Here is a 23835-nt window from a genome sequence, read left to right on the forward strand (position 1 = left end):
CATGAGAAACTCCTACTTGACATTTTCGTTCAGCTATAAATAATCACATAACATTTATACCGGCAGGTTGGAACAAAACAGTCGTGGGATTTTCATACGTCAGATTCAATAACACACTTCTACAAGAAGATCTGATTGGTCTTTCTTCTCTGTATACTAATGAATCCTGAATAGAGTTTACCTTTAGTATTGCTATTCAGCACAGAGAAACAGTTTTAACTAAGTCATCAAATTCACTGCAAAAAATCAGGATGCCCCAAATTCCAATGGCTGGATGAAACCGTTTGCCTTTAAAATTTAATTGGACCGTAAGCGTTCCAATGCACATAGACCTGTGTGTGAGGACTCCTCAGACCCTGTCCATCCTGTGGACAGGGATACGGCCCTCGGCACTCAGCTACCCAGACAGGTGGTACTCACGTCTGCGCTGGGCCAGAGTTCCTTAATCACACTCTCGATCCTGTTCACCACCTCCATCCTCATCTTCTCCTCCTCCGGTCTCGGAGACATGTATTCATAAAAATCACTGATTTCTTCATGCAGACTGCAGGGAAGAAAAAAAAAAAAAGAAAGAAAAGCAGAAGTTAATACGGGCAAGCCTAGTCTAATGAGAAATCACTATCTTAAATAACCTTATCTAATTAAGTCTTGTAACTTTGCAAATGACTTGATGTTCATAGGTTTCTACCTTAAAAAAAATTTTTTTTAAGATTTATTTATTTGAGAGAGACACAGTGAGAGAGGGAATACAAGCAGGGGGAGTGGGAGAGGGAAAAGCAGGCTTCCCACTGAGCAGAGAGCCTGATGTGGGGCTTCATCCTAGGACCCTAGGATGATGACCTGAGCCGAAGGCAGACACTTAACGACTGAGCCACCCAGGCGCCCCCATAGGTTTGTTTCTACCTTAATTTTAATGTTACAACTGAAGCTAGGCTAAATATACAGAATTTGAATTTTTTTTAAATGCCAGAAGAGTTAGATAAAATAAGAAATTCTAAGGAGACAAGTCTTAATGGAGACGGAGTAGCAGCTTTCCCAGAGTTTATTACATATCCATGCAGAACACTCGCTCGGTGGACAGGTGCTGGTGACTTTTTAAAAATTTTTAAATGTTAATATGTAAGGCCTGGCCTCTGCCTTTACACTTGCAATCCAGTAGACACAAACACAGAAAGATGCAGAATCCAGATGCTATGGGCGAGCTTCCTGGCCACAGAGACTTGACCTTCTTACCCCCCCATAATCTGTTCCTCCCAGGAGCAAAGCGGCCTGTCTTTTGTAATGTTTGCTTAGTGAATCAAGCGTCAGCTGAACAAGTGAGCCAGGGACCATCTGCAAAGACCTGAAGGGAATGGTCGGCAGACGAGGCTCCATGAAGGAGCTGAAGACCCGCAGAGCCCAGGAGGAACGAGGCTTCCCCAGGAAGCACTCTGCAAACTACACAGGCTGCGGCCACCGGAGGAAGGGGAGAAGCAACCGGGAGCGCAGACTCCTGACCACAGCGGCTCCAAACGGGGAGCGAAGAAGTTTGGACTTCCCAAGGGGAACAAGGAGCTATTTCAGTGTTGCTGAGAGGGACCAAGTTAAGACGGACGTCAAAAACGCTTGTGTCTGAAGAAGAGTCATCTGGCAACTGAGCCAACGACGGACTGGCGGAGAGACTAGACTGGATGCGGGGAGCAGTCCCTTCACCCTGCAGCTGCGGAAGGGCTGGGCGGCCGGGGGGCGGCGCAGGGAAGGGACGGGCTCCAGCGCACTGGGAAGGAGGGAGGGAGGGAGGAGGCCGGCAGGGGCGGAAGCCTGAGAGGCTGGGCAATCAGTGAGCAGGAGGAAAGGAAAAGCCCCCCGCCCCCCACCCCTGGCTGGCTACTAAGCCGCAGGCAGAGTGGATGCCTAGCACTACCGGAGGACAGAAGACACGGAGGGTAGCAGGTGCAGCCGGGAGGAGCTTCGGTTAGGAGGGAAAGAAGGGGAAATGGGAGGAAATCAGCTAAATTGGTGTTGACTGCTGGCGACCCCAGCGGCCAGCAGCGGCTGCAAGCAGCTGTGGTGGCCGCATGAGGATGGATCTCGAAGGGTCTCCTCGGACTGTGGTGGCGCTGCAGGAGTCCAGGAGGACAGCGCTAACAGGAATGGCTGCCAAGTGCCTGCCAAGTGCTGGGAAGGCACAGGGGCCCCCTGCAGGCTTAGTGGGCAGCCATGCGGGCAGCCTCACAGGAACACGGTCCTGAAGGATCCTGGTTTAGAGAGGCTAGAGGAGTCGCAGGAAGCTGGAAGGACCAGGAAACCAAAAATGATTTTGAGGAAGAAAAACAAAATGCCTAATTCCCAACCCCCACTTGGTAGAACATTTAAAACATGGCCAAGTAAGCAATCAACAGTCTCTGCCTCTCCTAATGTTTTATTTTTAGACTAAGAATCAGAAAACTTGAGTTCTAGATTCAGGCTCTGCCTGAGGGCAGCTGTGTTCCTTCAGAGAGGAACTGGTGCTTTCCAGCCTCAGTGTCCTCAGGCACAAACTAGGGGTTAGCAAACAGGATCCTTCTCCGGCCCTTCATGTCAAAACCTGGGCCATCTGGTAGGGAATGATTTGTAGTGTTGTTTGGCTTGTGTACTGTGCCAATACTGCAAAAACAAAAACAAAACCACCACCACCAAACAAAACAGAACAAAACAAAACAAAACCCTTGACTTTAAAATTCTAGGGAGTTCTGCACACCAATCTGCAAACTCCAAGTGGCGTCTAATCTTCCCGGGTACACTGCTGGGTACCTTAGGAGCTCGCCTTCTGATTTTTTCTTAAAACTTCCCAGACTTTTTTTTCCAAGGGTAACCTCCTCAGCTTCTTGAAGACAGAAGCCAAAATGATCAGTCTAGAAAGTTCACAGCTTGTGCTGCTCTTTCAGAAGGATGAGGACCACAAATTAAAAGGAAAACAGATTTCTTCTTACCTAACGGATCGTTTGCTATGAATGATCGAAGTGTATTTGTGGTCCCAAACCCCTAGGGGATACTTCCATTTTAACCAACGGGAAAAACCCCTAAACGCAACAGTATCTACTCCACAAAGGCCCATTTACACCGTTTCTAATTCAAACACAGACAAAAAAATATTTGGCCCCACTTTCAGTTAATCTTCAAGTCACAAGAAACAGAATTTATTCTCTAAATGTTATGGAGAGCCCAGCTCAACACACTAGAAGGAAAGAAGGTCAGTCAGTCAAACATGATCCCTGTCCTGGGTGATTTCCATCTAATGAAAAGAAATACTCATTTAAAGTAGTTTTGTGACAGATAATGCGTAAGTTCCACACTGTTCCACCATAGGCAGGCTTCAGATGACCAGAAGGAAAGCTTTCCAAGGACCACAGCTGCAGGGAATGGAATGAGTTGCCTTCAAAGGTGGTGAGGTCGTCACTATAAGGGTAAGTAAAGTGAATGACCATGAGGCAAACAAAGATCTCGTAAGACATTTCTTTCTTTCTTCCTTTCTTCCTTCCTTCCTTCCCTCAGGTTGTAGGGGTGCCTGGGTAGCTCAGTTGGTTAAGGGTCTGACTCTTGATTTCAGGTCAGGATCTCAGGGTTGCGGGAATTAAGCCCCGTGTCGGGCTCTAGGCTCAGCCCGGCTCCACGCTCACCCTGCTCCTCCCCACACTTGGGATTCTCTCTCTCTCTAAAATAAATAAAATCTTAAAAAAAAAATTATAAGCAACTTCTATACCCAACGTGGGGCTCAAACCTACAATGCCGAGGTCAAGAGTCACATGCTTCACCAACTGAGCCAGCCAGGTACCCCAAAGACACTTCTGAATTTGGTGGAAAATGGAAAGGATTCTACGTTTCTAATGAGCACCTTAAGCCAGATAAGCTTGTAAAATAAGACCATCCCAAGCATTAATATTCCATGGAACCATCTCCCTATTTAGGAAGAACTGGTTCCACAGGTTATCCTAACTCTCTCATTGATCTGCCCATGTGACAACGGAAGTGGGGAGGGGGGGGTGGGGCCAAGGACAGCGAGCGAAGCTCAAACACACCTGAACAGCAAGAACAAGAGAACCCACCTCCTGCCCACACGGGGGACACACGCCTACACGTTTAACTAGCTACGTGTAAACTTCGAGAACTGAGTGAGAGATATTAGGATACTGAGGAAAATACCTCCAGTACAGTTTTTATATAATCTCGAGGTCACTCTATCTCTGCGGACTGTGTAATTTTCCTGGCAGGGTGCCATGTACAACGAGGTGCTTAAAGAACCCTGAGGGAACAATGTCCCGTTTCTGGACTTCCCACTATGCGCCTGGGACCCTTTGCTCCCGCAGCACGGTGACCCACGGAAGGCTGGAGACTGGAGACACTGTAGACTGGCTTTCACGAATCAGTGGAACTTTACGCCTCTGACATCCTCCAGCCACACAGGGAAATTTCAGCTTCTCCCACATGTGGTCAAAACTCAGGATGGTTAAACTGGTAAATACAGCAGAATGTCTCCTACCCAGCCTTACAGTTTCTCATTTTAATTTGAAAGCATAGCTCTCTATCAAAACTCATACATGACCAAAACACAGTGCCTTCTGTCAGGGCATTGGTGTATTCTGTTGTTTTGTTTTGTTTTGTTTTAAGGAAAAGTGAGCAAGAAAGCACTCCACTCCCTGTTTATAAAGAAGAGTATATTCTAGAAAAGCAATATGATAAAATAAGTGCTACTAAATAACTGGAAAGGAGGCCCCCCAAAAAAGAACGTAATCAAAATTAATTTCCTGGGGTAAAATTGACATTAACCTCAAAGTTAACGATAATTATTTAGTGTGACAATGAAGGGACATAAATAAAGAAGTTACTACATTTTAAAAAGTACAAAACAGGGGCACCTGAGTGGCTCAGTTTTTAAGTGTCTGCTTTTGGCTCAGGTCATGATCCCAGGGTCCTGGGATCAAGCCCTGTATTGGGCTCCCTGCTCTCAGGAAGCCTGCTTCTCCCTCTCCCACTCCCTCTGCTGTGTTCCCTCTCTCACTGTGTCTCTCTCTGTCAAATAAACAAAATTCTAAAATAAATAAGATCATTTAAGTGAAAACAGAGAAGTGGAAAAAAAATGACTTTAGCTCTGAGAGGAGATCTACCAAGAAGTGCTAGCCTTTCAAAATTAAACGACTTTCATAATGCTCATCATAAGGGGAGGGTGTTGAGGGCTCACTTTCTCTAGCTATGTAAAAGGGAGGACCCTGTTTCACACCTTTTCTACTGGCTGCTCAGCAGGTGGGTATGAGTAGCTCTGGAGCTCGAGCTCGGCATCTCTGAAGCCAGAGGCAGCCTCGCTGATGCCTCCCCGGCCCCCCACTACAGGCTCACCCAACACCTGTTCAGGGGCCAACCCCGATTCCTGAGGGACACCTGCCAGGCCTGCAACTTGCCTGGGCCACCTCCACACCAAGGTCAAGCTTCCCAGTTTTCATAAGTGAAGTCCTCATTAATCACTAACTTCAGATTCCCATGAAGGCACTGACAAAGTTCTATTCAATTACTGTCCATAACAAGATGTTTTCCCCCCACAAAAATGTTACAGATAATAATAACCAATTTTGACAAAGATATATGGAAAAGGCACTCACTCATATGCTATGTGTGAAAGTATAAATTACTACAACCCCTCCAAAGGTCGTTGTCTTAATAAATGATAACATTTACATGGATAGTTTTTTAAAATTCCCCTTTTTTTCTCTTGAAGATTTTACTGAGAGAGAGAGAGCACGCACATGCAAACAGGGGAAAGGGCAGAGGGAGGAGAGAGAATCTCAAGCAGACTCCACACAGATTGTGGAGCTCAGTGTGGGGCTGGATATCACGACATGACCTGAGCCAAAACCAAGAGTTGGACGCTTAACTGACGGAGGCACCCAGGCACCCCTAAAGTTCCTCTTCTTTCATTAAAATCATTTTCTTTGAGAGATTTCTGCACTCCCGTGTTTCCTGCAGCATCATTCACAAGAGCCAAGATATGGAAACAATCCAAATGTCCACCAACAGATGAACAGATAAAGAAAATGTGGAACAGACCTACATTATTCAGCCTTATAAAAGGAAATCTTTGAAACTTGCAACATGGATGAACCTGAAGGACATTATGCCAAATGAAATAAACCAGTCCATTCATAAGATGATATCTATAACAGTCAAACCCACCGAAGCAGACAACAGAATGGCGGCTGCCAGGGGCTGGCGGAGGGGTCCTGGGGAGAGGGTCAATGAGCATAAAGTCTGGGTTAAGCAAGATAAGCTCTAGAGATCTGCTGCACAACACAGCGCCTACAGGCAACAACACTGTATTAGTCACTTAAAAATGTCCTCTTAAGAGAGTATATTATATTCTTATCACAGAAAAGGGGAAGGGGACACAAGGAAACTTTTGGAGGTATTGGATACATCTATTACCTTTTTTTAAAAAAGGGGTTTTATTTATTTATTTGAGAGAGAGAGAGCACAAGCCGGGGACGGGGGCAGGCAGAAGGCGACTCCCCACTAAGCATGGACCCAATGTGGGGTCATGACCTGAGCTGAAGGCAGACACTTGACTGAGCCACCCAGGTGCCCGTCTAGTACCCCAATTGTGGCGATGGTTTCAGGGGTGTATGCGTTATGTCCAAACTCATAAGGTTGACTGTTTGCATTAACTACATACAGTTTTTTGTGTACCAATTATACTCCAGTGAAGCTGTTTTTATTTAAAGTCCCTTTCTTTTCATCCTTCAGAAGTACTGAGGGAATAAGGACATTCACCACAGCATTACCTGGAATACTAAAAAACTAAGGAACAGCCTCAATGTCCATCAATGGAATCCAATTTAATAATCAGAGCAGCACTCACTGGCGCCCCTTAAATGACAGCCAATCATCCATCCAAAATAAGGAAGCAGAACTATCTGAGCTGATGAGAATGATCCACGATGTGTTAAACTTAAAGGAAAAAGCACAATGTGCTTAACAAGATTTCAAGTGCATTAAAAAGACACACACACACAGAGTTTCTATTGGCACTACAAATTTTCTGGAAGGAGAACAGTTAACAGTCATTACCTTAAGGACAAGACACAACAGGGAGGGTTATGGAGACCAACATTTTATCATGTTGTCCTAGTATAGAGCAGTACAGTAAAACTATAGAATTCTCTTCAAACCATCAGTGTGTGTGTGTGTGTCTGCTTTTCCAAAGGTGTTATTATCTATTTAAAATGATTACAGGCCAGGGGCGCCTGGGTGGCTCAGTGGGTTAAGCCGCTGCCTTCAGCTCAGGTCATGATCTCAGGGTCCTGGGATTGAGTCCCACATCGGGCTCTCTGCTCAGCAGGGAGCCTGCTTCCCTCTCTCTCTCTCTGCCTGCCTCTCCGTCTACTTGTGATTTCTGTCAAATAAATAAATAAAATCTTTTTAAAAAATAAATAAATAAATAAAATGATTACAGGCCATTTGTCATTTTCTTTATATTTTCCCACGTAGAAGTGTGTGTGTGTGTGTGTGTGTGTGTGTGTGTGTGTGTGTACTTCTCCCAACCCCCAAACCACAGAACAGAGTCTATGTACCACACTGTTCACAGTGACTAAATCTGGTAAGTGAATCAGGGGTGGGGATGGATTCACTTTTTAAAACTGTATACATTTAGGGTGCCTGGGTGGCTCAGTCGTTAGGCACCTGCCTTCAGCTCAGGTCATGATCCTAGGGTTCTGGGATTGAGCCCCACATCGGGCTCCCTGCTCAGCGTGAAGCCTGCTTCTCCCTCTCCCTCTGCCCCTGCTTGTTCCCTCTCTCACTGTGCCTCTGTCAAATAAATAAATAAAATCTAAAAAAAACTGTATACATTTAGGGGCCACTGGGTGACATCGTTGGTTGAGCATCTGACTCTTGATTTCAACTGAGGTCGTGATCTCAGAGTCATGAGATCAAGCCCTAGATCAAGCTCCACGCTCAGTGAGGGAATCTGCTTGAGACTCTCTCTCCCTCTCGTTCTGCCCCTCCCACCCACTCTCTCTCTCTCTCTCAAATAAATAAAAATTTAAAAAAAAATTTTTTTTAAAGATTGAGAGAGAGAGAAAGAGAGAGCACAAGCAAGGGGGAAAGGAAGAAGCGGGAGCCCAACACGGGGCTTGATCCCAGGACCCTGAGATCATGACTTGAGCCGAAGGTAGATGCTTAACCAACTGACACCCAGGGGCCCCAATAAATAAATCTTCTAAAATACATATACATTTAAATAGTCCACCTTTTAAAAATGCATCCATGTTGGGGGGGCCTGGGTGGTATAGTCAGTTGAGCATCTGACTCTTGGCTTTGGCTCATTTCGTGATCTCAGGGTCATGAGATCAAGCACCATTTCGGGCTCTGCACTCAGCGGGGAGTCAGCTTGATATTCTTTCTCCTTCTCCTTCTGTCCCTCTCACTTACAGCCTCTCTCTCAAATAAATACATCTTTCTTAAAAACTCATGCATGTTAATTACCATTGTTAATTAACCATTTTTTTAAGTAAGCTCTGTGTCCAGTGTGGGGCTTGAACTCACAACCCTGAGATCATGCTCTCCTGACTGAGCCACCCAGGCACCCACCTTTGTATATTTTTATGATGACAGTGAATTCTCATGGAAGAAAACAAACATTTAAAGGAGAAAAAGACTCACGTATCCAGCTCCACATACCGAAAAGTTACATGCCAGGCCACTGGGGAACCTGAGCATCTGCAGAAGAAACTCAGGGGTCAGCCTGTGAACAGCACTGACCTGTGGGGACACAGAGGGACCCCAAGCCCATGCACAGAGCAACAGACACAGGACACAACATGCCGCATGCCTGACACAGGGTATGTACGGAGTTTCTGTCGGTGTCTGACTCACCCTTTCCAGGGATTTACAGGCTGATAAGTTTATGTATACGCAAGACAAAGTTCCAGAAGAATACATAAACACTGCTGGCAGGAGTTTCCTCTGGGGACTGGGACTGAGGTGCTGAGGGATTTCTACCCTTCTGTATTTTTTTATTTTTCTCAAATGCACATAGGCACCAAGAGGAGTAAGTAACAGCAAGCCCCAGGGTGAGACTGGTGTGGTCAAGAAAAACAAACACACACACACACACTCTCTCTCTCTCTCTTATATTTTTAGCTGCCAGCTAGACACTCCTACCTAGCTGTCGCTTCAAAATCAATAAATCCAAAACTAAATTCCTTATCTTTCTCCAAAACCTATTCCTTCTCCTTGTGTTTTCCTCCCTGAATTAGTTTCTCCAAATGGAAATTTCAGTCTTCCCTGGTTCATCCTTCTTTCTTATCCTCTGGAGCTAACAGGTCTCTACAAACCAAAATAAAAAACAAAAAACTTCCTGGGATGCCTGAGTGGCTCAATCAGTTGTCTACCTTTGGCTCAGGTCATGATATCAGGGTCCTGGGATCGAGCCCTGCCTCAGGCTCTCTGCTCAGTGGGGAGCCTGCTTCACCCCCCCACCCCGTCTCTCTCTCTCTGCCTGCCTCTCTGCCTACTTGTGATCTCTCTGTCAAGTAAATAAATAAATCCTTTTTAGAAGATTTTTAAAAAAAAATTTTTAAATCTATTTTTAAAAAAAAGTAGAATACCTTATTATCTTTTTATTTTAAGGTCTGCACCATGTGTGTAATTTTCTACAGTACTGATAAAGATACAAGGTCACTTGAAAAAAAATCCATGCCTAACTAAATTAGGAAAATCACCAATATCAAAACTAAAGGAAAAAGCCTTCTACCTCTTCTATTTGTAGACAAGAAACATATTCACACCCCAAATAATTCTTACTGTATCCTAAGATTTTTTTTTTTTTTAAGATTTTATTTATTTATTTGACAGAGATCACAAGTAGGCAGAGAGAGAGAAAGAAAGAGAGGGAAGCAGGCTTCCTGCGGAGCAGAGAGCCCGATGCGGGGCTCGATCCCAGGACCCTGAGATCATGACCCGAGCCGAAGGCAGCAGCCCAAACCACTGAGCCACCCAGGCGCCCCAATATCCTAAGATTTAAAAGTAGAGAGAAAATATGATGACATAAAAATTAAAAGGAAAAACAGTCTACAATCTTCTGCAAACTTTGGAGGCATTTAAAACTGTTATTCATAGTTTAGGAATGTTCTGTTTGCTACGTCAACCCCTCCTTGCTCAGGACCCCAGGGTAAAAGTACAGAGAATGGATCCTGTTTCTGCGTACTAGATCATAACGTTTTCATTTTCTTCTTTTCGGAGGTGCTCACACCTGCTTTCCTAGAAATGAGAACATTCATTTTCAATGCCATTGTTTGTTGTTCGGCTTTTGGACCACCGCTTTATTAGGCCAGTGTTTCAGCAGGATGGTTTTTTCATTTGATTTCCTCTGTCCCTTTGCCCTTTACTGCTCTGAAGAGAGAGAATGCAATCCATCTGACTTCTTTCCCCAAGACTCATACTTTTGACACCCAACCCAGACACTACTTTCCAACAATTATAAGGAAAAGCAGAAGAAAGAAAAGAGGAAAGAAAACTGCTCTAATTCTAGCCATTAATTAAAAATTAAAAATTCTGAACTCCTCCATGATTGAGTACATCTAAGAAAATCTGCATAACGCTGGGAAGCTCAAAGAACTGTTGAAAACATTCCCCAAATGAAATCCAATATCTTGAAATAAAGGTTGTTATTAAGTTTTCTCCCCAAAGGGGAGGTCCTCAAATATTTGCTGAGTGGGAAAAAAAACAAAATAAATGAGGCTGAATTTTTCCTTATCGACAAGGTTCAAATGCCAATAAAAATAGTTCACTCTACGAAGTTTGTTATATTCTTAAGTAAAACAATGAAATGAGGATATGTTTAACCCACACAACTCTACCACCAAAATTTTATTTTTTATTTATTCATTTACATATCTATCTTTGGTGGAGGGGCTGGTGTTTAAGAACAGACATTGCTCTATAAATATATAAGTACTTGGAACATCTTCTTCCCATGTTGGGGTTCTGATAAAAGAGGCATAGAACACAGGGGTACCTTTCAAGCACCACTACTCATGAAAATCCAGATATCCAAAACATATTAAAGGGGACTATTTGCTTAATAAATAATTTATAGTAAATAGGGTAAACTCCTGATGCATATTTAAAATATTTTAACTATTGATAACAATTACCTTGGGTAATGGAACTGAGAACTAGACTACCCTGGAGAAAGGCTTCCATAATCTACTGCTTTTTTCCCATGCTATTGAGATCATCTGGATGAGCAAAATTGTTTACAAAACTTTTATTTTATTTATTTATTTGGGAGAAAGCAAGCATGAGAGAGAAAGAATTGGGGGGAGGGGCAGAGAGAGAGAAAAGCAGACTCTCCGTTGAGCAGAGAGCCCGATGTGGGGCTCCATTCCCAGGACCCTAGAATGAAGATCTGAGCCGGAGGTGGACGCTTAACCAAATGAGCCACCCAGGCACCCGTTTACAGAACTTTAAAAGCTGAAATGAAAGAAAGGAAAATAAATCAATTCACAAAGAATTCTACACATTCACAAAATACATGTTTGTCAACCTTGGGTGACTTTATGAGGCCCTATATTCTTTCACATTTAACAACATCATCATAAACTCTGAAAGAAACAGGGAAATTTACAGCTGTTTGGAAAAGCACACAGGGGGTAAAAAAAAAACAAACAGAAAACTCTCTCACAGCTGCACCCCCTTTCCCAGCAGCAGACATGGCCGGGGGTGCATGTGCATCAGACACACACACGCTGCCCAACACTTGCTGCGAGTCTCCTCCACACAGCGTTTTAGAGTTGGAGGATACACACAGTGGCTACGCAGTGGCCATCTGATACCATAAAAATGAATTTTCAATGATTACATATTATCCCAGTACATGAATATATCCTAATTTATTCTACCATTCCTTTATTGTTGGGCATTCAGGTTGCTTCCAATGTTTCAGTACTATGATTAGTGTGATAATGCTATCTTTGCATAAAAATCTGAAATCAACTCTAAGTTTTCTCTTAGAATAAATTCTTACTAGAGGAATCCTTTAGTGAAAAGTTACGAACAGTTAATACTTTGGGGAAAAAAATTCCCCAAATGCCTAATGTATATAGTAATACAGAATATAAATATACATAATACACAATATAAAATACCTAATAATATATAATTATATAATATACAATATAGGACAGCTAAGATAAGTGAATGTGACTGTACCAAGAAAGGGCAGCTCACACTCACTCCACTGCTGGAGTGCACATGGGCGTGACTGAGGGGCCGGTACCTGACAGTCCCACAACCCATCCAAAGGAAGGGGCTGCCCCTTAATGCTGGCCGGTTGTTGCCATGTAGGAACCTGATGCCAACACTTCCCATTCTTCCAAGAAAAACCAAAAGTTTAGATAAATTTTCTATTTCAAATTCTAGCACACTTTTCAAAAGATAAATTAAACAAGACACAACAGTGTAGGTAAAATAGAGCACGTACACAGGTCTGCTCCAGCCAAGAGGCCGTCAGCCTGCAGTCTCCGCTTTCCTAGGTCTCAAAAGACTTTTTTATCTTGAGATTAGAAAAACAGCTGGAGAATGAGAAGACAAGTCACAGATTGGGAGAAAATATATGCAAAACACATAATGTGATAAAGGACTGGCATCCAAATACACAGGACAAAGAACTCTTAAAATTCAACAATAAGAAAACAACCCAATTTAAAAATCGGGGAAAGACCTGAACATACACCTCACCAAAAACAATACACAGATGCCAAATGAGCATATGAAAATATATGCAAATTGTATCATGGAAATGCAAATTAAAACAACAAGAAGATACCACTACATACCTATGAGAATGGCCAAAATCCAGAACCCTGACAACATCGAGTGCTGGTGGGCATGTGGAGCAACAGGAACGCTCATTCATTGCCACTGGGAATGCAAAATGGTACAGCCTCTCTAGAAGGCAGTTGAGTAGTTTCTTACAAAACTAAACACACTTTTACTATTAAGATCCAGGAACCACAATTCTCCATCTTTACCCAAAGGAGCTGAAAACTTCAGTCCACAGAAAAGCCTACATACAGGTGTTTGCAGCAGCTTTATTCACAATTGCCAAAACTTGGAAGCAACCATGATGTCCTTCAGTAGATAACCAGATAAACAAACTGTGGTACATCCAGACAGTTACTGTTATTCAGCACTAAGAAGAGATGAGCTATCAAAGCCATGAGAAGACATGGAGAGACCTTCCACACATTACTACCAAGTGAAAGAAGGCAATCTGAAAAGGCTACATGCTGTGTGATTCCACCTACAGGACATTCTGGAAAAGGCAAAACTGTGGAGACAGTAAGAGGATCAGTGGTTGCCAGAGGCTGGGGAAAGGAGGGGATGAACAGGCAGAGCACAAAAGGTCTTCCGGACAGTGAAACTATTCTATACGATATTATAATGGTGGATACATATCATAATACATTTATCTAAACCCATAAAATGTACAACACCAAGACTGAATGCTAATGTAAACCTCGGACCTTAGGTGATAGTGTTGTGCCGACGTAGATTCCTTAACAGTAACAAATGTACTGCATGCTGGTGGGATACGGGAGGAAATCTCTGTACTTTCCAATTTTGCTGTGAACCTGAAACTGCTCAAAAAATCAAGTCTATTTAAAAAAATCTGTTATTTCTTCTAGTTAACTTTTTCCTTTTTCCTGTTTAACGATCATTTATTTATTCATTTGGAATTTAAGCGAACACAGTGAAAGGCAGGGATGTAACTTTCTATTTTTCAATACTTAACCAGTATCCGGCACCCTTTACTGAATACTGTACGCTTGCCACTCCCGTTGACCCAGTGGTCTGCCCCTACCTTCCTGCCTCCCCCCACCTCCTTGGGAACAATTCCTCTCTGACTGTTCCCTGTGATTCTGGTGGGGCTGTACAGCAGAGCTAGCTGGAGCCCTGGCCAGGAGTGACCCTGTTAGCACAGCATCTCATGGTCACAGCCCACGGAAGGGCTCAGGACCCCAGCAGCCCACGTGGTGTCCTTCCTTAAGACTTTACATACTGAGCCAAGCAAGGTCATCTCTTCTTCGACCTTAGGCTGTAAAAATAGAAGCCTGGAAGTATCAACAACCACACCTCCCTTTCCTCTAGCTGCAGAAAGGAGCCCATCAGCAATAGGAGAAAGAGGAGCCAGCCCTGGGGAAGCAGCAAAGTCAGGACAGACAGCGCATTTGAACTTCCTCTGGAGTCACTGAAACTAGTCTCACCCCAAGGGTACTCCAGGCACTTGACAAAATAAATGTCTTTGTTTTTTATTTAACCAAGATGATTGATTTTCTTTCTCTCGCACTTGAAAAAAATCCTGATTTATACACAAAGCCTTTGCCTATATATTAAACTCTTAAACACAGCTGGGTCAGGTATTCGGCTTTCTTTTCAGATCTACTGCTATTTCTATCTATTATAGGGCTCAGATTACTATTTAAAATTCTTGCATAAATCTATAAATAGTTGACAGTACAAAACCAATCCTCCCCAAACTCACCTTTGGTTTTCAAAGGGTTCCTGGCTATTCTCGCCTGTTTATAACTCCAGATGCTCTTAAAAATCATTGTAATAAATCACTCTCCCCCCTTGGGGGAAAAAAAAAATCACTGGGATTTTTATTTGAATTACATTAATTAAAAAATTAATGAGTTCATTTAACCTCTTTAAGTCAAAAAATGAAACCCACTGTAACGTTTTTTGTTTTCTTCACATTCCTGGCTTTGTTTTCAATTATTTAGGGAGCTCTGATGCGCTGATGAGTAAAATCTGTTTCCTTTCTTAAATTATATTTTGTTACATAGAAAAGCTACTGATTTTTGCATGTTTATTTCAAAGTCAATCAGACAATTTTCTAGCCCTACTTCATGGGCTAGAATTACCAAGATAAGGCCAAATAATTAACAAATTTCATTTAAGGCTTCCCTTGGATAAGGTTATTTTCAGTAAGTATGTGTTCCACATTTTGCCAGGATAAAGCAACATGATAGCTTCTTTTCTTCACGACAAGGATGATGATGATGACCATGATGATGAATAAAGCAAAAGCTACAACTCTAAATATGTGGCCTCCCCCTTAACAAATTTTGTGAACATGCCAGTAAAATATAGTAACAAACAAAAAATGTTTAAAACCAAACAGAGGGGCACCTGGGTAGCTCAGTGGGTTAAAGCCTCTGCCTTCAGCTCAGATCATGGTCCCAGGGTCCTAGAATCGAGCCCTGCATTGGGCTCTCTGCTCAGCGGGGAGCCTGCTTCCTCCTCTCTCTCTGCCTGCCTTTCTGCCTACTTGTGATCTGTCTGTCAAATGAATAAATAAAATCTTTAAAAAACAAACAGAAACCCACAATCCTCATCTTAAAAAAAAAAAAAATAGATAAAAAGTTGGTTAGCCCCTCCCCCTTCCCACCATTCCCCATGAGGTAATTTTCTTAACTCAACAGAATAGCAAACAGAACAAAATAGAAACAATACATCTGATACTTTCACTGAGTAGCCAACCAGCATATTTACAGGAAGACCTACTTTTTGGATGTACATAATATTTAAAACATTGATTACAAAAATGATCTGGACCCTGCACTATTTCATCAGGGTAAATATCTCAGGCCAAATTTATTTTAGATACATTATGTCTCATTTACCACCTAACGTCTCTTAGAAATCTGCTTAAGTCATTAGCAGTCACATCTCCGCAATGTACTGTGAAATTCTTCCACGCTATTTCTTCCACTCCAAAGTGAGGCCTGAGATGACTACTATTTTAAGAGTATTTCTAATATGTCTATACTGGGCCACACGGAACTTTATCATAATAATGCTTACTCACCAACCTTGTAAAGATGCTCCCTAAATTTATCACTAACCCCTGAAAACAATTTAGAGTTTTTAAGACCTACAGACAAAATAAGAGATTAGCCTATGAAATTAAAATGTATGTGTTCTTGTATGTGTTCTATATACTTTTCATAAAGTATACATGAAGACAACTATGAGCGTTCTGGTAACTTTAAAGAGGGCCTGAATATAGTAATGAAATAATGCTTCACTTAGCCTTCATTGACAGAAGATGAAAGATCTAAGCATTGCCAGACTTTCCTCTCTACGTGCTAATACTCTGATAATGACAGAAACATGCTCTATTACCATCGCGGACATAATGTAAAAGCTCTCCTTCTGTTTTCAGAACTGGGCCACCACGCGCTCACCTGCAGCTGTCCAGCAACCTTTGGAGCAGCGTGAGGCCTGAAGGCGGGCTCTGTGGCTTTGCTCTTAGTTCATTCTCACCACTCTGACTTCAGCCCCTTCTTGTCCGGCTCCTACTACACTTAATACAGGCATTAAAAAAAAAAAAAAAAAAAAAGGAAATTCACCAAGAGCTTAATGGTTTCTCAGAAGAATACAGTTCCCAGGTCTGGGGCAAAGCTCTGAGAACCACACGACAATGAGAGGACAAGAGTGCCCTTTGGAGGGGGCCTTCCCTCAACAAAACATCTTGATTCTGGATGGTACTTCATATTTTTCAATGAGCTCTTATGTATTCCCTAATTCAATCATCTACAACAATTCTGCGAGGCAGGCTTGGTAGAAGTTACTCTTGAACCAGAACAATTTTTTTTTTTCCCTTAACGGAGAATTTCCCTAAGCTCACACAGAAAATCAACAGCAGAACCAAATCTGAAAAACAGATCTCCTCACAGGAATGTGCCAACCATTAGGATCGCAGAGGTAAAATTACTTTCAAATTCCAGCGACGAGTTTTCCAGCTGAGTGACCTTTCGAGAGTTACCAACTTCCCTCGGTCTCAGTGCCTGTGTCCGTAAAACAGGGAAGCACTACCCTCCCAGCAGCTCCGTGAGGCCCCCAGCCCGCTGCCTGGCACCTGGTACACTTCAGAGTCATATGGACCCCAGGCTTCAGCTGCCTCGGGACTTCGTGAACACACACACACACAGAGGCAATGAGAGGGTATGACCAGTGACTTCTCTAAAACAGGTCCACCCAAACTGCATGGCCACTTAATAGGGCAGCCCCCATCCTTCAGATCTCCCTTAACCTTCCTCATCCTACATTCCCACAAACACTTATGGAAGGCGAAGACATGCCCGAAGTTAGTCAGATCAATCTTTGTTACATAAGACACACACGTCATCTGGGATTTGAAGATCTGCTACTCTAAGCTTACTACTCCTCCTTTCCAGAAGATTCCCTCAGCCCTTGGCCTCTTGCCAGGACCAAAAGCTAACTCCAAAGTATTTCACAACAAATAACCCAAGTATCACCCGGGTTCCACACCACCTCTAATATCCACCACCTCTAATATCCCTCTCTACAAGATCCACAAACCACACCCATAGCCCAAACGCAGCCTACCCATTTCCTACTTCTGTATAGCCCACAAGGTAAGAATGTTTTTAAATTTTTGAAATGGTTTCAAGTCAAAAGATGAGTAACATTTTGGAACAGGTGGAAGTTACATGCAATTCGAATTACTGTATACATACAAAAAGTTTTCTTAGCACACAGTCATGCTTGTTCATTTATATATTGTCAATGGCTGCTTTCATAACTGACAACAGCAGAGCTGAGTAGTCGAAACAAAGACCTTAGAACCAACAATGCTTAAAATACTTATCATCTTTACAGAAAAACTTTGCTGACCCCCTCCTCCCCCATAATCTATCCAAGCATAACCTGAGAGATTGAGTCTACCAATTTACACCACATACTACTGTGCATTACCTCATCTAGGACTTGGGAGGTAAATAAATCTATGCAGTTAGTCTTACAATTTTTAGAAGTACTATAGTAACAACTATGCCCTCAACATCTTCCATGCTCCCATCGCAGTTCATATCAAAGGGTCAACTAAAGTCATACTTGTTACTTATAAAAAAAAAATACTTAATAGCTATGTGCTTGTGTATACATTGAAATTTAGATAAAATTAAATTAAATTAAAATCCCATTAGGATGGCACCTATCTAAACAAACAAACAAACAAACAAACAAATAAAACCCCCAGAAAATGACAGCATTGGCAAGGATGTGGGGAAAATGGAATTCATATGACTTGTGTTTTGCTGATGGGAATGTAAAATGGTGCAGTTGGTACGGAAAACAGTAAGGGAGTTCCTCAAAAAGTGAGATCTGGGGTGCCTGGGTGGCTCAGTCATTAAGTGTCTGCCTTCGGCTGAGGTCATGATCTTAGGGTCTTGGGATCGAGGCCCCACATGAAGCTCCCTGCTCTCCCTCCGCTTCTGTTTCTCCCTCTCCCTCTGCCTGCCATTCCCTTTGCTGTACTGTCTCTCTCTGTGTCAAATAAATAAATAAAATCTTTTTTTAAAAAAGGTTAAAAGGTAAATTTTAAATTATGTATATTTTATTTTTTTTTTAAAGATTTTATTTATTTATTTGACAGAGATCACAAGTAGGTAGAGAGGCAGGTAGAAAGAGAGAGAGGAGGAAGCAGGCTCCCCGTGGAGGAGAGAGCCTGATATGGGGCTCGATCCCAGGATCCTGGGATCACGACCTGAGCTGAAGGCAGAAGCTTTAACCCACTGAGCCACCCAGGCACCCTAAATTATGTATATTTTAATAAAATTTTTTAAAATTCAGCTAACCAACCCAAAGACTTGTCATTAATAAAATATAATATATCCAATACAATAGATATAAAAAGGAATGATGTAGTGATTTGTGCTACAACATGGATGAACTTTGAAAACTAGGTGAAAGAAGTCAGTCACAAAAGACCAATTATCGTATGATTCCATTTATTTTTTAAAAAAGATTTTATTTGAGAGATAGAGCAGAGTAAGAGAGAGAGTACACAAGGGGGCATGGGGGGGCAGGCAGAGGGAGAGGGAGAAGCAGACTCCCCAGTGAGCAGAGAGCCCGATGGGGGCTCCATCCCAGGACCCTGGGATCATGACTTGAGCTGAAGACAGAGGATTTAACCCACTGAGCCACCCAGGCGCCCCAAAAACTATTACATTTTTAATAGAAATATTTCATCCCATCCCGGAATTAGATTAGGGTACTACTTCATGTCATGTTTGATTTTAGGTGCTATATATAGGAGTTCACATTAATAAGAAACACGTTACACCCAGGAACACTGGAGAGAGAGCAGGAAGGTGATATGACAGGAGGCAGCCCAGGCCTCAGTTTGTGTCTTAGTCATTTATCCCCAGACCCGTCGGAAGAAGGGAGAGGGTCTTTCCTCAAAAAAGCATTAGGAAAAAGTGATCTCCAGGTAGAAACAAATGCCAAAGGCACTTACAATCAAAAGAACGTGAAGGTTGTTTCTTCGCAGCTTTCTGTCACCATAACTCACTTCTAGTATTTTAAAATCACACTGGCAGTGTCACACTGTAAATAGGGACAACTCAGCAGAGAATTTTACAGTCAGAAGGCACGGTATTCAAGGGTCATGTTCACCACATCAAACAAAACTAATGCAGTGAAAGCCAACTTAACAGATTCTTGGCAGTAAAGTTATTTGTAAACACATGTATCTAAGATCTGAGATGAAGAATATAAGCTTTGATTTTGGTTGCATTCAAGGGAAAAAGCACTAAGATAAAAACATTAAAATAAGAGAAACTGAAGTTCCAACAAGAATAACTGAAGCTGGGAGCAGCTGGGTGGCTCAGTTGGTTAAGCGTCTGCCTTTGGCTCAGGTCATGATCCCGGAGTCCTGGGATCAAGCCGTGTCAGGCTCCCTGCTCAGCTCCCTGCTCAGGAAGGCTGCTTCTCCCTCTCCCTCTGATGCTCCCATGCTCGTGCATGCGAGCTCTCTCAAATAAATAAAATCTTAAAAAAAAAAAAAAAAGAAAGGAATAACTAAAGTTAATGTGATCAAGAAAAAATGCAGACCAGACTCCCTAGCTAAAGGGAAGGAACCCTAACCATCAGCTAGGACAGCAGACCTATTACAGAAAGAAGACCGCTGTGAGATACCCTCTCAATGGTTCCTACAGAAAAAGAAAACAAAAAGGCAAAACAAGCTCCTCCTGCCAAACTTGAATGTAAGCATCCCTACCTTGTTTGAACTTGAGGGGGAAAAATTAAACTTACAAGCAGCAGAGGAAATAAAGCAGTGTTTGTCGAACACTCAGAAGTGTATCTCAAACTGGGTCTGTGGACACTTCCCCCAGTCCATACATTCTCTATGAGAATTTTTAAATTGTGTGTTTTCATTTCAGTATTACTCTCAAAACAGGAACATAAGCCTGTTCAGGACCATCCAGATGCTTCCCTGGAAACAGAGCTGCCCAGGGATTTCCCAGCCCACGTGTGTGCTGTTGTGTTCACCATCAGGCTTGGGCTGAATAACAGGATTTTAATGGGTGGGAACTAACAGTCGGGAATGGAGTTGAGACCTGGTTAAGTATATGATGCACACATGCCAGTTAATGGTCCGACGTCACCCCTGTGTAGTTTTTACTGTTTTCGAAACAGAGAAAGGTGGTGAGAGAATGGAGCAGTCACATGGCCCAGTGACACAGGCTTTCCCAGGGAGCTCCCAGCACATGGTACTGTATTCACGTAGAGTGTACAAATTGAGTAAATCATCATCTGTCCCATAAAATTAATTTTAATTTTACTGGTTTTGTCATTTTATCCGTAATCTGTTCATCTGTTTTGTTTTATAATCTTTTAAGCAAAAGAAATATATCTTTGGGGTGCCTAGGTGGTTCAGTTGGTTGAGCGACTGCCTTTAGCTCAGGTCATGATCTCAGGGTCCCAGGATTGAGTCCTGCATCCGGCTGCTAGCTCCACAGGGAGTCTGCTTCTCCTTCTGACTTCCTCCCCTCTCATGCTCTCTCACTCTCTCTCTCTCTCAAATAAATAGAATCTTAAAAAAAAAAAAAAAAAAAAGAAGAAGAAGAAGAAGAAAGAAATCATTAAAAAATTTTTTAAATCTTAAAAAAAAGAAATGTATCTTTGTGTGCATTCTTACATTAAAAACAACTTAAGCTCACATACCAAGAGCAGCCTATGGGGGAAGAAAACTTTTTAAAAAACAGTGCTGGGGAAAGATCTGAATGGACATTGCATCAAAGAAGATACAAGATGACCAATAAGCATATGAAAATATACTCAGCATCATTAGCTACTGGAGAAAAGCAAGTCAAAACCACAAGATACTCTTTCAACCTGCTAGGATGGCTGTTATCCAAAAGAAAAAGAAAAAAGAAACAGAAAATAACAAGTGCTGGTGAGGATGTGGAAGAATCAGAACGTCCTTGCACTGCTGGTGGAGATACAAATTATTTAGCTGTGGTGGAAAACAGTCTGGCAGCTCCCCAAAGAGTTAAACATAGAATTATCATATGATCCAGCGATTTCACTCCTAGGTATAAATCCAAAAGAACTGCGGGGGTGGGGGATGGGGTCACTGGGTGATGGACATTAAGGAGGGCATGTGATGGAACGAGCACCACGTGTTATGTGCAACTGATGAAACACTGACCTCCACCTCTGATGTTATTTAACGGAATTTAAATTAAAAAAAAAAAAGAAAGAAAAGAAAAGGAAGCTAAGCTCAAAAGAACTGAAAGCAGAAACTCAACATACCCATACACCAGTATTCAGAGCATTGGACATAAGAGCCAAAAGATGAACACAATACAAATGTGTGTGACTCTACTGAGATTAATAGCCGGCCATAAAAGGAAATTCTAATACATGCTACAACATGGATAAACTGTAAAAACATTAAGCTAAGTGGAATAAGCCAGCTACAAAGGACAAATACTGTATGATTCTCCTTACATGAGGTACTATAAATAGGCAAATTCATAGGAAAAGCAGAATACAAGGGGCACCTGGGTGGCTCAGTCGTTAAGTGTCTGCCTTTGGGTCAGGTCATGATCCCAGGGTCCTGGAATAGAGTCCTGAGTTGGGGTCCCTGCTCAGACAGGAGCCTGCCTCTCCCTCTCTCTCTGCCCCTCCCCCTACCTACGCACTTGTGCTCTCTCTTGCTTTTTCTCTCTCTAAAATAAAGAACCTAGCAACAACAACCAAAAAAGTAGGATGGAGGTTAGTTACTGGGGCAGAGGAGGAAAGAATGGGGAATAATAACAGTTTCATAGGTACAGAGCTTCCACTTGGGATGACAAGAAAGTTCTGGAAATGGTGAGTGCTCATGTGAATGTACTTAGTTTAGTGCTAGTGAACTGTATGCCTGAAAATGGTTAAAATGGTAAATTTTATGTAATGCATATTTTATCACAATAAGAAAAACTTAGTAACACTAAATATTTGCCAAAAATATTTTGTGAAGACTGTAATTTGAGAGATACTGCTACAGGGTTAGAATTAACAATTAAATTATTTCTGTAATATTTAAAAATACAGATATGAATGATATATATTCCTTTTCTAAAATATTTATTTATTTAACAGAGAGGGAGAGATCACAAGTAGGCAGAGAGGCAGGCAGAGAGAAAGGGGGAAGCAGGCTCCCTGCTGAGCAGAGAGCCCAATGCGGGGCTTGATCCCAGGACCCTGAGACCATGACCCAAGCCAAAGGCAGAGGCTTAACCTGCTGAGCCACCCAGGCGCCCCATAATGATATATATTCCTATGGACATAAATGCAGAAGCATAAAAACGTGGATGCAGAGGGCATTATCTATCTGCCTTGCAAAAGTGGGTACCCCTGGAAAAGGTGGGAGGTAACTGGGAGGGGTACCAAAGGGTGTTCAAGTACCTCCGAAAAGCTGTATTCCTTAAATTAAAAAAAGGAGTGAAGGAGAGGACAGAGGGAGGAAAAAGGAAAAGAAGACACCTTTGTTAAATCCAGTACTCAGAGGCTCATTATGGCACTTTGTATCCTCTCTACACCTTTAAAGTAGTTACTAGGAAAAATACAAAATGATTAAGAATCAGAAGTTTACATAATGAGGAGTTAAAACTTCCTTTAGCCATGCTACACAATGAATGAGCAGAGAGCCCACTGACAGGCCATGTTCCCAACTCACCGTCAAGAGCACCTCGACTTCCCTTCTCTCTCCCCACAGATCTAAGACGCCACCAATGGCAATCAGAACTGTGAGTCAGCATTCGCTAGCCAGACTGACCTCTCACTCAGAACACAATAGGTCCTGCAATTTTTGCTTGCCTCCAAGTTGTAAGTTAAATAAACACGAGTTCCCGTTAGAATTCATGTAAAGAATGCATCATTTTTACCAATGAACAAGTGAAGTCACATCAGGCTAATCAGGCTAACAAAACAGTTAAGACCGTTTCAGGGTGCCTGGTGGCTCAGTCGGTTAAGCATCCGACTCTTGATATCTTCTCCGGTCTTGATCTCAGGGTGGTGAGTTCAAGCCCTGTGTTTGGAGCCCTATTCAAAAAAAGAAAAAAAGACTTTCATCATCACTTACTGCAGGTAACTGAAAACAGTCACTAATAAAAATGTGAGAGCAACTGTAATTTTTGCCAGTTTATATCAAGACTGTACAAATAAGATCAGAGTGGAAATACCCCAAGTCTTCCCCCACACAGACACGTACGAGGAGGTCTTTTTTTCTTCTTTTTGCTGAATGCTATTTCTATTTCACTACTAACACTATTTCATACTCCGCAAGTATGGGAGATGTGAAAGCATACCAGGTCAAAATGACACTAAGAACCAAAAGGGGAAACTCTTAGGTGTCTACCTAAGAGAACTGAAAAAGCAGCCCCCACAAAAACTCACAGCATTATTCACAACAGCAACAAAGTGGAAACAACCTGTGACCGTTGACTGATGAATGGATAAACACAA

General features: G+C 42.4%; 1 protein-coding gene across 3 annotated transcripts in view; it reads right to left on the reverse strand.

Moving 5' to 3' along the window:
* Positions 1-23835, reverse strand: part of TENT4B (terminal nucleotidyltransferase 4B) — a 73029-nt gene that overhangs the window by 20115 nt on the left and 29079 nt on the right. For all 3 annotated transcript variants that reach the window (XM_082711337.1, XM_082711338.1, XM_082711336.1), the window contains exon 2: positions 421-544. In XM_082711337.1, coding sequence (XP_082567463.1) covers positions 421-544 — 124 coding nt within the window. The remainder of the gene's footprint in view (positions 1-420; positions 545-23835) is intronic.

Source organism: Mustela nivalis (assembly GCF_964662115.1).
Source record: "Mustela nivalis genome assembly, chromosome: 18".
NCBI classification, from domain to species: Eukaryota; Metazoa; Chordata; class Mammalia; order Carnivora; family Mustelidae; genus Mustela; species Mustela nivalis.